A 14751-nucleotide genomic window follows, 5' to 3' on the forward strand; every position below is an offset into this window, starting at 1 on the left:
TGACTACAACACAATTCTTTTTCTTTGGCTTGTTCCACTCCCTCTTAGCAGTTTTCCTAGGGAAGTATCCTATGCCTCTGACATCTTAGGGTATCCAAGGAAATTTCAACTTTACAGCTTCTTGTTCCAATGTCTGAGATCCACATATGATCTTCTAGACTCTGCCAAATGGCTTGGGTCACTTTTCTAGCTCTGCCTCCTGTATCACTCTAGGTTCTTGTTGACTCTACTTCACTGCTGCTGCTGTTCTTGGTGGTCATCCCATGGTACTGGCATCTCTAACTTGCTGGAGTCTTCAGGAGCAACTAGGCTTCACCAATGGCCTCTAATAGGCTTTGTTCACAGGGCCAAGCCTCAACTTCTTTACATGATCCCTTGAGTTGTGGGCTGTCAACTTCAACTGAGGCTGTACCTTCATCAGTGGCCTTTCTTGGCTTTTGAAGACTCAGCTGCTCTCATTGACCCCTTCATGCCTTCAAAACCAGTACCATCTGGGTGGTTCTTATACATTACCAAGTACAACTGAAGCATGAAGTACCACCTTGACTATCTCTAGAACACAGCTTCTTTATGTTCTCAGAAAACACTTCCCAGATTTCACCTAAGTGATGCTGGTCTCTTGCAGACAGGAGCATGTTGTTCTCTGAGAGGCTCCACCCAGCAGCTGACTCAGACAAATACAGATGCCCACAGCCAAATAGTGGATGGAGTTTAGGGATTCTTATGGAAATATAGGAGGAAAGATTACATGCCCTGAAGGGGATAGAAACTTCACAGGAAGATCATTAGAGTCAACTAACCTGGACCCTTGGGACCTGTGCCCTGAATAACCAACCAAAGAACATACACAGTCTAAATGGAACTAGGCTTCCCTACACATCTATAGCAGATGTAGGTTGCTCTTCATGTGAGTCCTGGACAACTAGAGTAGCGGCTATCCCAAAAGTGTTGTATATCCATAGAATATGTTCTACTAGCTGGGCTGCCTTGTCTGGCCTCACAGAGACTGGAAGTGCCAGGGTGGAGGAAAACCCAGGCAACCTGCTCAGAGGAGAAGAGGGGGGAGGGGAGCGGGAAGGAATAAGGAAGGGGGTCACTTGGAAAGGGGCAGTGAGTGGGATGTAAAGTGAATAAGTAAAAAATGAAATTAAATAAAAGAAAAAGACATGATATCTGGACACTATGTGCTTAAGACATAAGACCAGGAGGAACTGAAATGAAACTATCCTGACACCTCTTTGAGAACTGGCTGTAACAGTTTCTGAACAAGTTTTGTAGGCTACCAATGGAGAAAAGCAATCTACATTCCTACATAGCTGTAAAGCCTATGAACCACAAACTGATCAGCCCAATAAGACATCCCAATGGTTCCTCAATAGGGGCACCTATATCTTCATGATAACCAACAAATACCCCATTGAATTTATACCTGATAAGTAGGAAGAAATTCATGCCTGGTATCATAAACCTAGCTAACTACCCATGGCTCACAGCTCATAGACCTTAGAGAGCCTACTATTGCCATTTTTTCTAAACCAGTATAACACTTAAGAGCATTATATTTATTCTTTGTGGTTGTTTGAATATGCTTGGCCCAGGGAGCGGTGCTTTTAGGAGGTGTGGCCTTGTTGGCAGCATTGTGTCATTGTGGAAATGGACTCCTTCTAACTGTCTGAAGATAGTCTGCCTCTAGCTTCCTTTGGATAAACTCTCAGTACCATGACCACCTGGATATCACCATGCTTCCTGCCATAACGATAATGGACTGAACCTCTGAACCTGTAAACAAGCCCCAATTAAATGTTGAGCTTTATATGAATGGCCTTGGTTATGGTGTCTCTTTATAGCAATGAAAACCCTAAGAAAGAAGTTGGTACCAGATAGTGCAATATTGCTGTGATGGGCCTGACCATGCTTTTGTTCAGAAGAATGTAGATTTGGGGTCTTTGGATTTGGGAAACAGTGGAATGCTTTAACTGGAGGGTAATGGACAATCCTAGAAGAAATTTGGAAGATGGTCATGCTGAGGGTGATTTGAACTGTGGACTGTGGAGGACTGCTGATTCAAGAGAGTGATTTGAACTCAAGATTGTTTTTATGATATTTTGGTGAAGAATGCAGCTGCTTTTTGTACTTGTCTTAAGAGCCTGCATGAGGCTAAGGTGAATATATTCAGATTAACTGCATTGACAAAGGAAGTCTCAAAAAAGCCCAGCATAGACTTTGTCCTCTAGTTTTCTATCACAAAGAGCATTTTGATGAAGTGTGGCAAGCTTTGAAAGAAAAAATATAAAATACTTGGTTCAAAGAATAAGGAGGAACCAAAAAGAAAAATGAAGCTGAATCCGATGTTCAAAGAGACAAACTGATTAAGATAGTGGTGAACTTGGGGCAAGATCCTACCCAGCTCAACCTATTGCTTGTATGCTTGCAGTTGAACAAAGAATAATTATGTAAGGTGTTATTACCTGGTTATTTTCATTTGGATATTTAATCTAAAGTGAACTATATTCCAGAAATGAAGGGCACAGTTGTGAACCAGATCTTGAGGCTGGAAGACACAGGCTTTTGAGTAATAATGTCGATAAAAAGCTTTGGCACAGGCATGGGGGATACACACCTTTAATCCCAGGAGACAAAGGCAAGCAGATCTCTTACTTCAGGGCCAGACTGGAACAGTACGAGTTGTAGTTAAAGAAAGTTAAGCCCAGCTATGGTAGTACACACCTTTAATTCCAGCATACAGAAGACACAGCTATGTATATCTCTAAGCTCAATCTACAGAGTAAGTTCCAGGATAGTCAAAGATAGGCAGTGAAAGAGTTGGAAAACAGAAAGCAAGTGATAATGTAATAGGACAAGGAGTCCATGTTCCAATCCCAAAAATCAACAAAACTTGCCAGCCTTAGCCATATGGCTCTGTCTTAAGAGTCAAGAATAGAAGGGGCTGCTTGGACAATTGATGCTGCTTAGCTGGAGCTAAGAAATTAGTTGTAATTAAGAAGAGGCCAGCATCACAGATATTTATATAAAATATTCTCAGTATCTCTTTCCTAAACTGCCAAAAGTGAGAATCAGTCATAAAATTTCTGATTATCATTTCAATGAAAATAATATTCTCTGATTTCATACAATTCTACTAAAGTCCATTCTGCATGTTATCTACCACTCATACTTTTAGATGTTTCTTATTTTCCTTGTACTATATGTATATTCACAGGATACTTGGGCTCTGTATGTGTTTTCTGATATATTGTCTACAAAGGAATAAAGCCTTATTTTTCGCATTAAGAGATAAGCCTATAAAAAGAGCTAAAGTATAGGTGGTTGAAATTATAGCAAGAAGCAGCTTTGTAATTTGTTTTGGTGAGAAATATGCAACCTTGGATACATAAAGATATGAGAAAAATAATTTGAATTAGGGAACCACAGAGCAAGGATTAGGACAAAAGAAGCACATTATATGTGATATATTCCATTTGTGTTTATAAGTTTGGAAGATTTATAATGATACAGATTATGATTGGTACTGAATTATAATAATCATATATTTTTCTTGGATTATCACCTAAATTAGGTGGGGTCTCATGTTTATAATTCTATAGAAATATCTTATATTAAACAGTAAAATATGAACACTATATTTAGCTTAAGCAAATCTATGTATTTGGTTGTTATTTTTTTTCAGAAAAATATATTCCTGGCCTTAGGTAACTGTTACCTAATTTACAAAAGGAAATTAAATATTTAAATGAGTGATGCTAATTTTGGTATGGTCAGAGTTTAGAAACTAGTGCAACAATTCTCTGTTCAGTGTATGATGTCTTTATACTAATCAACTATATGGTTTAGGATTGTTAAATCTTTCTTCATGACTGTTGGAAACTTTGAGGGCTCTTAACAAGATATCTGGCTTACCCCAATTTAATATTGGAAGATAAAAGCTTCCTTTTATCATCCCATAGAAAAGCTATAGCTAATTTTCCTAATAAAGCCCTTTCATTCCCTCTCAGCACCAGATAATTTATGATTCATGTACCTTACAATGTTGGGGCTGATGCATAAATATTTTTATGACCTTATTCCTTCCCCCTTTTTTGAGTTAGTTTGTGGATTTAGACAATTTAGAAGGCACACAGGTCCATTAAGTAGTGTCTACCAATTAACAAAAGTACTTCACTATTTCAGAACTTGAGAAATATATTGAACAAATGTGGGACAGTGAAAGAAAGCCTGTCTTCTTGTTGGGCTAGGTTTAAACCCTGATGACTCAGCAGGTGTTTTTGCAAGGAATGGAAGGCCATTTGCCTCACTTCTAGACACAAGGCCACAGCTATCCATAATTCTGTGACCATCAGTCACATAGGGCAACGCCCCAAGCCCCTTCACAGAGGATGTGACCACAGATCATGTAGCCTCAAGAAAGACCTCTAATTTAATGAGGTACCTAAAGTCCTGATGGGCTTAGCCAATTAAGCTCTCCTTCCCAGACACCCCTTCCTGCAAAAGGTATTTAACCTCAGGCCTACCCTGGGAAAGTGGGGTACAGTTTCACTCATCACAACTCTCCGCCAAAAAAACAAACAAACAAACAACACCGGACTGCTCTTCTCATCTGGATCCTCTGTGCTGGAGCAATGGAACAGTAGGTCTCCCTTTTAAAAAGCTGCACCTTCTGAGGCATTCAGCGGAGTCTGCAGTGCCCAAGACTGAGAACCTGTCATCCCAGGCCTCCATGTGGTCTGAGGACCCACAAGCTTGGCTTCTGATGGTTCCTTGGGGACCTCAGACTATGCTTCACCTACTCTTTGAGCTGGGTCCTGAGGCTTCACACAGCCCAGTGCCCACCCAGCAGCAGTGTGGTATTCGAGCAGTCAAACTTCCTGTGTCCATCTTGCCCAGTGGTTTGAGTCCTGGCAAGACTAGGACACCATTTTAAGCCACAAACAAATACCATTGTGTTGATTAGTGAAGAGCACATTGCCTTGAATAGAGAACCTCTGTGTTAAAAATGCATCTTCAGGACATCCAATTAATAGTATATCTTCCAAGGAATATCATTGACATAAAATTAATGAAACATACCCATACTTTGACCTGGCCATCTGTTTTTCATTTTTCTTTGTAATAACAGCCTATACTTCCTATTTGGTTGGGATTATTACCAATGGATGATTTTGTTCCTCTTTTACAATTGGCCAATATCTATCTATCATCATGATGGGTTTTACTAATCTCTGATTGAGTGGAGGCTCTAATGTATGCAGCAATGTACAGAATAGTCATTCATGATGAATAATTGTCAAGCACAATGGTTCTCAGCCTTCCTAATGCTGAGACCCGTTTTTACATTTCCTTGTGTTATAGTGACCTCCAAACATAAAATTATTTATGTTGCTACTTCATAACTGTAATTTTGCTAGCTATGAACTGCAATGCAAATATATGTTTTTTTTTCTGATGATCTTAGGTCATTTGATTCCCAAAGAAGTTGTAACTCATGTCTTGAGAACCACTGGTTTAGCAGTAAGTGTTAATAATGTGGAAGTTGAACAAATCTTCTTGTAGAGGATTCTACTTTCCATCATGATATGAATGTCTACTTGATTATAATAATAAAAATTCAAAGCTTGACTATTCAGCTAATCTTTCTTCAGGTTTTTTAAATTTTGACCAAAGTGAGACATAATAAAAACATAAAACACAATAGAGTGGAATGAGTTTGAAAAGCTATTTAACCACTTTAAAACACTTATGTAGTTAGTTTGAAACTATTGTTTAATCCTCCTTCTGTGCATATCTGGTCTAGTTTATTTCATTCCAAGACCTAGATCACCAGATTTCCAAGCCATCCTTGAGAGCTCCCTGTGATAAGTTCTCCTTTTACTGTAATCAGCAAAATTGTGTTCCTTGCAATCAAAGAGGCCTGTGGGAAGCCCTATTTTCAAGTGAAAGTTAATTTGGAGATTATGTTTGTTTATTCTACAAGGTCAAATATTACTTTGTATGCTGACTTATTGGAGGCATGAACCTCATCATCTAGGAGATTAAAACTCCAGTTGGGATGACTTGGCATACCCAAATAAAATGAGGATTAGTTCATATTCAAGGCTTGCTATTTGCCAGATAAATAGTTCAAAGAACTTGTAAATACTTTGGGATTTAAGATGAGAAAAAAATTAGCTTTTGTGGTTACCAGGGAAGCTTTTGTTAGGTTCGTTAGGTTTCACAGTGGAAGTGGGAGGTATGAGGGAGAGAATTGTGGACATGTTGATACCAGATAAACCTCTGCTCAGATTGCTGCTTTGGGAATCAAATCTGTGGAAACTTATGTGCAAGTTATTTCTCAAATATAATGTAAAATATCTTAGACTAACACATAACAGATGATTCTAAATAAACAATCTGCCTTAGTGAGCACTCTATTGCTATGAAGAGACACCATGGCCATGGCAACTCTTATAAAGGAAAGCATTTGATTTGGGCTTGCTTACAGTTTCAGAGATTTAGCTCATTTTCAGCATGCTAGGAAGCATGGTGTCATGCAGGTAGACATGTTGCTGAAGGTGGAGTTTAGAGTTTTACATCTGGATCTGTAGGAAGCAGAAAGAGAATGAGACACTGGGCCTGGTTTGAGCATTTGAAACCCCAAAGTCTACCCCTAGTGAAACAGTTTCTCCAATAAGACCACACCGACTCCAATAAGGCCAAAGCTTTTATAATCCCTCCCAAGTAACACCACTTCTTCATGATCAAGCATTCAACTATATGAACCTGTGGGGACATTCCTATTTAAACAACCACATAATTGCTTTGATAATTAGTATAAAATGATAACTTTAGTAACTGTAAGTTTGGTGGGGGAGAACTTAAGTCAAGGTATGGTTTTAGAGATTAATCTAGTGTGCTAGTGGGGATATGAGGAAATATGTTTGATATGTGGGGTTGATAAGTTTAAAAGTAAGTAAAAATCCAAGACCACTTTAAAGACAATATTATAGTTGTCATGATTTATGTTACTCTGTGAAAAGTTTAGATTTTATCCTCCAGTAAACGTACAAGATATTTTTAGGTATGAACAGCTAAATGTTGCTATAAAAAGATAAGTTTTGGTATGTGATTTCAAGTACTGTTGAAAATAGTGATTTTAGTATGTGATTTTAAGGCTGTGGTATGGAATAGGCTTTGTGGGGGTGGTCTAGTTGATTGACCTTAAAAAATGTATTCCAAAATGACATCATTCAAGGAAATGAATGGCTGCCTTTCACTCTACTCCACATAGTCTTTTTGTAAATCTAATTAAGTAGACAAATGAAAAACAGAAGAGGACAATAAAATTGTAATAATATGGTAAAATGTGTAGGCAATGTAATTAACTGATTCATCTTATTCAATTAATAACGCTACTCATATCTTTTCACTAAGTGCATGGAGTTGTCAAATCTTTTGATCTACACTAAATGATCTGGAGGTGCATGGTGTAAACCATTGCTTTCAATAGAAAAAAGTTAATTTGAGCATAGTCCTCAAGAGTGTTAGTGTCAAGCACATAAAAACTCACTTAGGAGACAGCAAACAGTAACTCTAGTAGCTTCACAAGCACATTAAGCCCAATGTGCTGTTATACTCTGTAGAGCAATTATATTTAAGGACAATTAAACACAAGCAGATAAGCAGCTACAGATGGAAGTACAGGGGAGGGAATACAGACTGAAACTTGTGTATTAAACTAAACCCCTTGTTTTTATTCTTTCAATCACAAAGTAACATTTAGCCATACTTAAATTAGTCCCTCTCAAGGTCTAGGATGAGTTGGATGAGTTGTCTGATAAAATTCTAAAGGTCCACTCAGTTGTTCAGGAGGATTGGTATCAATAGTTCCTTTCTTCATTTCCTAAGCGGTAATTGTAAGTTTGAGAAGAAACTGAATAGATGAGTCAGAGACAGAGACAGAAACAGAAAGACATAGATAGAAACACACATACACACTCAGGAGGGAGGGAGGGAGGGAGGGAGGGAGAGAGAGAGAAGCAGAGAAGACAAGAAGAGAGGAGAGGAGAGGAGGGGGAGGGGAGGGGAGAGGGCAGGGGAGGAGAGGAGAGGAGAGGAGAGGGGAGGAGAGAGGAAGAGAGGGGAGGGGAGGGGAGAGGAGAGAGGAGGAGAGAGGAGGAGAGAGGAGGGGAGCAGAGGGGAGGGGAGGGGAAGGGAGAGGGGAGGGGATAGGATGGGAGAGGAGAGGAGAGGAGGGTAGGGGAGGGGAGAGGAGGGGAGGGGAGAGGAGAGGAGGGGAGGGGAGGGGAGGGGAGGGGAGGGGAAGGGAGAGGATAGGAGGGGGAAGGGAGGGGAGAGGGGAGGGGAGGGGAGAGGAGAGGAGAAGAGAGGAGAGGAGGGGAGGGGAGAGGAGGGGAGAGGGGAGGGGAGGGGAGAGGAGAGGAGAGGGGAGAGGAGGGGAGGGGAGAGGAGAGGGGAGGGGGAGGGGAAGGGAGGGGAAGAGAGAGGAAGGGAGAGGAGAGGGGAGGGATGAGGAGAGGGGAAGGGAGGGAAGGGGAGGGGAGGGGAGAGAAGAGGAGAGGGGAGGGGAGGGGAGGGGGAGAGGGAAGGGGAAAGGAGGGGGAGGGGAGGTGGAGAGGAGAGGGGAGGGGAGGGGAGGGGAGATAGGAGGGGAGGGGAGAGGGGAGGGGAGATGGGAGGAGAGGGGAGAGGGAAGGGGAGGGGAGAGGACAGGGGAGGGGAGGAGAGGGGACAGGGGAGGGGAGGGGACAGGGGAGGGGAGGGGAGAGGAGAGGAGAGGAGAGGAGAGGAGAGAAGAGAAGAGAAAAGAGAAGGGAAATATATGGGCTGTGCTGACCATAGTAGCATGTATTTTAGCTAATCTCTAAATGTTACCATCATCTGTGGTGCTGATAGGTTTATCTTTGAGCTTGTAGTCAAGATTCCGATGAATGGCTCAGAAGCTGGTTTATTATCATACATAACTAGTACTTCTGGCAACTCCCAGGCCTGAGCATGATACTAGAATTAAATGAAGTTCTACGTTTACATGTACTATAGGGAATTGTTGGACTCCAAATGCAATTTTATTTCATTTGTCTCATGGGCTTGGGGTTGAAATGTGTATATATGTGAGAATTCCTAAAGCAATCATCATTCAGCTGGGTGATTGCCATGAAACCACTTGATTAGCCTAGGAATCACAGTTTAATTACTATGGACTCTAGAGGCTACATCTGTTCAAGCTCAAGATCATTCAATATTGATCATGACTGCCTATTGGTACCTTTAGATTCTGGTTCCTTCCCCCATCCCATGTACCCTCCCACCAAAGCTGTTACAGCACTCACTGTCTGTCTCCCTTCTGATGGGGTTGGAAATGTCCAGGGCAGCCACCAAGACCTCTGCTCTGATCTTACAAAGGGAAAATTATGATGGTCTGAGGGCAGTCATCTTGGTTTAGACATAGAGAAAATAAAGCTTTCATGATTCACCTTCAAGAATCACTGACTTCCTTATCTGAAGTAGTACTACAGAATAGGAGGGCTATGTGCTGCATTAGCTGAGGACTGTTGCTCTCATATAGACCATTCTGGGGTTGTTTATCTTGTTAGGACCCTTAATTGTTCTCTAACTATAGTTGACTTTTGACCCCTACATTTTGAACCACTTGTCCTACATTTTAAACCACTTGGTCACTATTGTTAAGAAACACTTAGGTACAGTACAGCTACTGATCTTAAAGGAGAGATACAAAGAACTAGATACAGAAGATCAGCTATCAGAATACCAGCTATATACCAGCTATTGCTTCAGGATTGAAGCATGCACAAAGAAAAGTGAGGAATGAAAGGATCAGCTCACAAACTTTGGAAAGGTCATGGAACATTGCTCCTCCCAGAAGGGAGAGTATATTATATTCCTCAGACCACAGGGGGATCCCTGCAACTAGAAGAGACCCAGAGTTACTCCAAGACCATTGGCTGCCTACTTCATTCCCTAACAACCAATTAGTTTAAAGGTAACACTGTTCTGCCAATCACATTGTGCCTAATCGCAGCTGCCCTGAGGACTGTATAAAAGCCCGATGCAAGGGCTGTACATGGTCATTCTCTCCCCATGAGGAGGGTGACCCCAACATACATACTGGATTAAATAAAATTCCTCTTGCTTACTGCATCGAAAAAAAAAAAGAGTTTAGAATTTTTGTGTGTGTTCCCAGCTATGTCATCTATCTCCTGCCTACAACATATGTGTCCTCCTAGTCATCCTGCAAATGAAGGATGTTGATCATAAGGCCACATAAATGAAATATTGGAAACTTCATTGAGTTTTGTGTCTAAATTGACTAAAACTTGAACTGACTCTTTTATAGTTCCAGGACAACACAGCAATTCCCATATGCTAATGAATTTAAGGCATCTGAATATTATGAGCATATACATATAAGATATATAAAATTATCCTTAATATAAATGAATATGACTTTAGTAGTTGATATTTAATTATGAAATTGTACTAAAAATCTCTGGAGTACATTTTGAGGGTATGGGTAGGAGCCAACAATGTTCCTAGATTCATATCTTTCTGAGATTTGAGAAGCTTGTCATTTCTACACACGAAGTATATTCCTTCAATTCCCTTTCTTCCATTATATTTAATTAATCTGCTGATGTGAATCTGAAAATAAAATTTAAGAACACTCTCCAGGGAACCTTGGTGTCTATGATTTGAATATATAAGCAAAAACAGCAATAATTCTACAAGAAAATAAAAATTACTTTTCATATAAATGAGATGTAAATTGTCTGTGATTTACTTCACTTCAACCATGTTTTTAAAACTTAGTAGAGGCAGGCAGTGGTGGCTCACGCCTTTAATCCCAGCACTTGGGAGGCAGAGGCAGGCAGTTTTCTGAATTCAAGGCCAGCCTGGTCTACAGAGTGAGTTCCAGGACAGCCAGAGCTACACAGAGAAACCCTGTCTTGATAAAACCAAAATAAAAATACTATATATATATTTTTCCAAGTAGATTTATTTTATTTTTAAGATCATACCATAATTACATCATTCTACTTTTGCTTTTCTTCTTCCAAACCCAACAGTCAACACTCATTATTTTTTCTTAGAATTGATACCCTCTTTTTTACTAAATTTTGTTACATAAATATATATATATATATGTGTGTGTGTGTGTGTGTGTGTGAATTCCTGAATACATTCCAGCTCAGTATGTATAATATCACTTGAATGTTTATGCAGGCCACCCATTTTGCATTTCCCATATCTCCCACTATTCCTCAGTTAACCAGTTCTGCATCTTAGTTATAAGCTATATGTATATACATAAATATATATATATATATATATTCATATTTTATATATTTTCCTGAGCCTCTGATGTGATTGGATTTCGAATTCAGATATTTAACTTTTTTCTTTATATACTAAAAATAATTAAAGATCATATTATTGAAATTGACTGGAAAGAATACATTATAAAGATAATATAATAGACATCTAGGTCTGTATAAAGTATCCACAAATATGTTTGGTTTTAAAAAACATTAAATTTTGTAAGAACAATATATATGTTGTGGGATATCAATGAAGTTTTGTTAAAAAATACAAACAATTAATTCACTAAAAATTTTCTATCTTGAGTAATAAAGCAAGATGGAGCTTATGCCATTCAAATATGTCTGAATATTTGAATATATGTTTCTGGTATATTTTTGATTATCAACAATTGTTTTTGAGAATATCAACACAATTTCGTATTTCTGTAATGTTACACATCCTGAACCAACATACCACTTTCTCTTCTAGATTTTTACATATGAGATATACCCCATTAATGTCAGCAGGAATTCCCTAAAAAGCCAATTAATGAAGGTTTAACAATTATCTTTTATAACCTACCCCAGTGCTAAACCTCTTGTGTATTATAAAGATCTATAAAAACATTTTAAAGTTGTAAAATACAGTTGTACAGCTTAAGCAAGACATAAATGAGTTAAGTATTTAAATGAATTCAGGATATGAATAACAGGGTAAAATAAGGTTGTCTCTATGACAACAGTACATATGACATTATCTTTATGTACTCCATGTCCTCTAGTTGTTTTTTCTAGTTACCTCTGGTTTGTCTCTTCTTTTTCTTTTTTAATTTTCCAGACTCCATCCTGGTCTCACTCATTGTTTGCCCTGCTTCAACTATAGTACTGTGTTTTCTTATCTACCTGTGTTCTCCCCAGGCACATATCCCACATATCAAGTTAATCATCATTAGATTCAATACCTTTGAGTTTTATTCCAAGAATTACCAATGACACTTTAGCCTACCACATCATGTCCAAATCTGTCTGCAGATTTCCTATGATTCTTAAGAATTTCGTCCTTCACTATCTATGTACTATCATTTCCAATTTGTATTGTTCCTGTCATGAGCAATTGGATCTCTGTATCATCCATCAAATTCTGTCACATCAGACCATTCTTTTGTATGTGCTTCATTCTTGAGCTCTCTTATCATTATGATATGGATTGTATTGTTATGTTTCCTTTATTTTTTCTTTACTTTCTACTTTTCCATTTTCTTTTCATTCTTTAAGTTTCACATGGACATCAATATCCCTTCATAAAAATTCCTCCTTAACTCTCTTAGCCAGCATTGACCCCTCTTTTCTCCAAGTCATGTATGTATATATTTCTTACTGTGTAAGTGCTGCAACTACAACTTTTCATTAGATTACAACATGGTTTGTTCTCTTATTATTTATTTAATGTTAAGTCTAAAAATATTAAATATCATTTTTATTTTGTGCTAGAATATAAATTGAGAGCAGAGAATAATATTTTACTTCCTCGTCTGTTAACCCAAAACATCTGACTTGGTAAACAAAAGATGTTGACTTTTAAAAATCTGTCATTAAATAATCTATAGGTCCTTTCTTTTATCAAAGAAGATTAAGGCACAGAATGGGTATGACTTGGACTCTTAGAAGCCTTTTGCTACTGGAAATCTCCACTACAATTCCTTAAGACTATTTAGTGCTAGAGAGCAAATATGAGAATGTGATGTTTCTCTGATTTTACTTAAAAATTTTACACTTCATAATATATAAAAGCTTATAAAAATACATCCAAAATAAATAGTCCATTCATTTACTTGTTGGAAAATATAGCTATGAAGATAGCCTAATTTAAGTGAATTAATGGTGCTCTAAAATTCCTGGGAAACGGATATTGTATCCAAGTACAAACACTGTTTAATAAGTGTTTACACACCCTCAAGTCTAAAAACATTAAATATCATACATGGTAGAATATTCTTTACCCTATAATTTGTCTCAATTTTTCCATTACTTTCTTTCATTTTCTCTTCTAGCTTTACTCACAGACAAGCCTCCCAAGCCATTGTTCCCCATGGAAAATCAGCCAAGTGTTATAGATGTCCAGCTGGGTAAGTTTCCTTCTGGGAATAATAATAGATCCTAAACTTGTTCTTTGTTAACAGATGGGGAAAATTGCACGAACCAGGAAAGGTTTATTGTCACTGTTATTACATGCAAATCAATTTGTGTTCTGCTCATTTATAACCCTGGCATTCAGTACAATAGCAGTTTAAGGAAATGAGTTTGTATTGCATCAAGGAATGGTAATACTAATTTGTTACACTGTGAGTTAAGTGTGCTATACGACAGAGCTTTTTAACTCTGTGATTGATAGATTCATGGTCGTCTTCAATTGGTGATTGGTACAGAAATATTTTCCTACATGTCAGCCAAAAAATTTTTATCTGGAGACCATTAACTTCGGGAGGCTAAGCACTTCATAAAAGACACTGCACAGAACAGCCTTTAAAATGATTTTGATAACATTTCCAACAAAAAATCCAGTGCTACTTAAGACCCATTTAAGGACCTGAATATTTATTAATCACATGATGTCTGGGTAACTAATAAGTTGATTCATGAATAGTACTGTTTCTTTACAATCTCAAATAAAAACATAAATGTTTCAGTGTGTGTGTGTGTGTGTGTGTGTGTGTGTGTGTGTGTAGGCTTCCTCCAATTCTCATAATTTATAATTTCAAGGACTATAAGAATAAAGCTCAGTAGTAGACCTCTTTGGTTCTCTTATAAAATGTGGCCTTTAATCTAAACTATAATACTTAACATTTGTGAGATTTCTCTTATCGTCAGTTTAATCTTGATATTCTAAAGTTTTTCAATTAAAAACAAAAACCAAATAGAACTTTTATTTTATAAAAATAAAATAAAATTTTATTTTTTTCTATTTTATTTTATAGAGAAAAATTGAGAAAATTCATGACCTTTGGCAATTTATGACCATGATGGGACTTACCAATTATACAGCTAGGAAGGATTAATTAATCCCGGTATTCACTTTCTTGGGAAATTTTTACTCCCATGATTTTTCCAACCAAACGTGAGTTTGGAAAGATTTATTCAATCTTCAAAAGAAGAGAAAGAAAATTATGTCCCTAAGATTTTGTTTACTACTTTAAAATGTAATTTTTAAATGTTGTCTAATAACATGGGTACTCAAGTTCTGTTGAGTCTGTTTTAACCAAGAGATGAGATACAGTACACTTGTGCTGGGAGTGGTAGCTGGTCCATGAATGGGAATATCAGACTATGGTTCTTCCAGCTTTCCACATGTTATCTTTGAAATCATTATATTTTATTAAAGGACATTGAAAATATAGATGCTCTGACATTCTTTCTACCCAAT

The 14751-nt window shown here is 37.9% G+C and overlaps 1 protein-coding gene across 1 annotated transcript in view; it reads left to right on the forward strand.

Moving 5' to 3' along the window:
• Positions 1 to 14751, forward strand: part of Il1rapl2 (interleukin 1 receptor accessory protein like 2) — a 690466-nt gene that overhangs the window by 366814 nt on the left and 308901 nt on the right. The window contains exon 5 of the mRNA XM_052170310.1: positions 13382 to 13456. Within this exon, the coding sequence (XP_052026270.1) occupies positions 13382 to 13456 (75 nt within the window). The remainder of the gene's footprint in view (positions 1 to 13381; positions 13457 to 14751) is intronic.

The sequence above is a fragment of the Apodemus sylvaticus genome, chromosome X (assembly GCF_947179515.1).
Source record: "Apodemus sylvaticus chromosome X, mApoSyl1.1, whole genome shotgun sequence".
NCBI classification, from domain to species: domain Eukaryota; kingdom Metazoa; phylum Chordata; class Mammalia; order Rodentia; family Muridae; genus Apodemus; species Apodemus sylvaticus.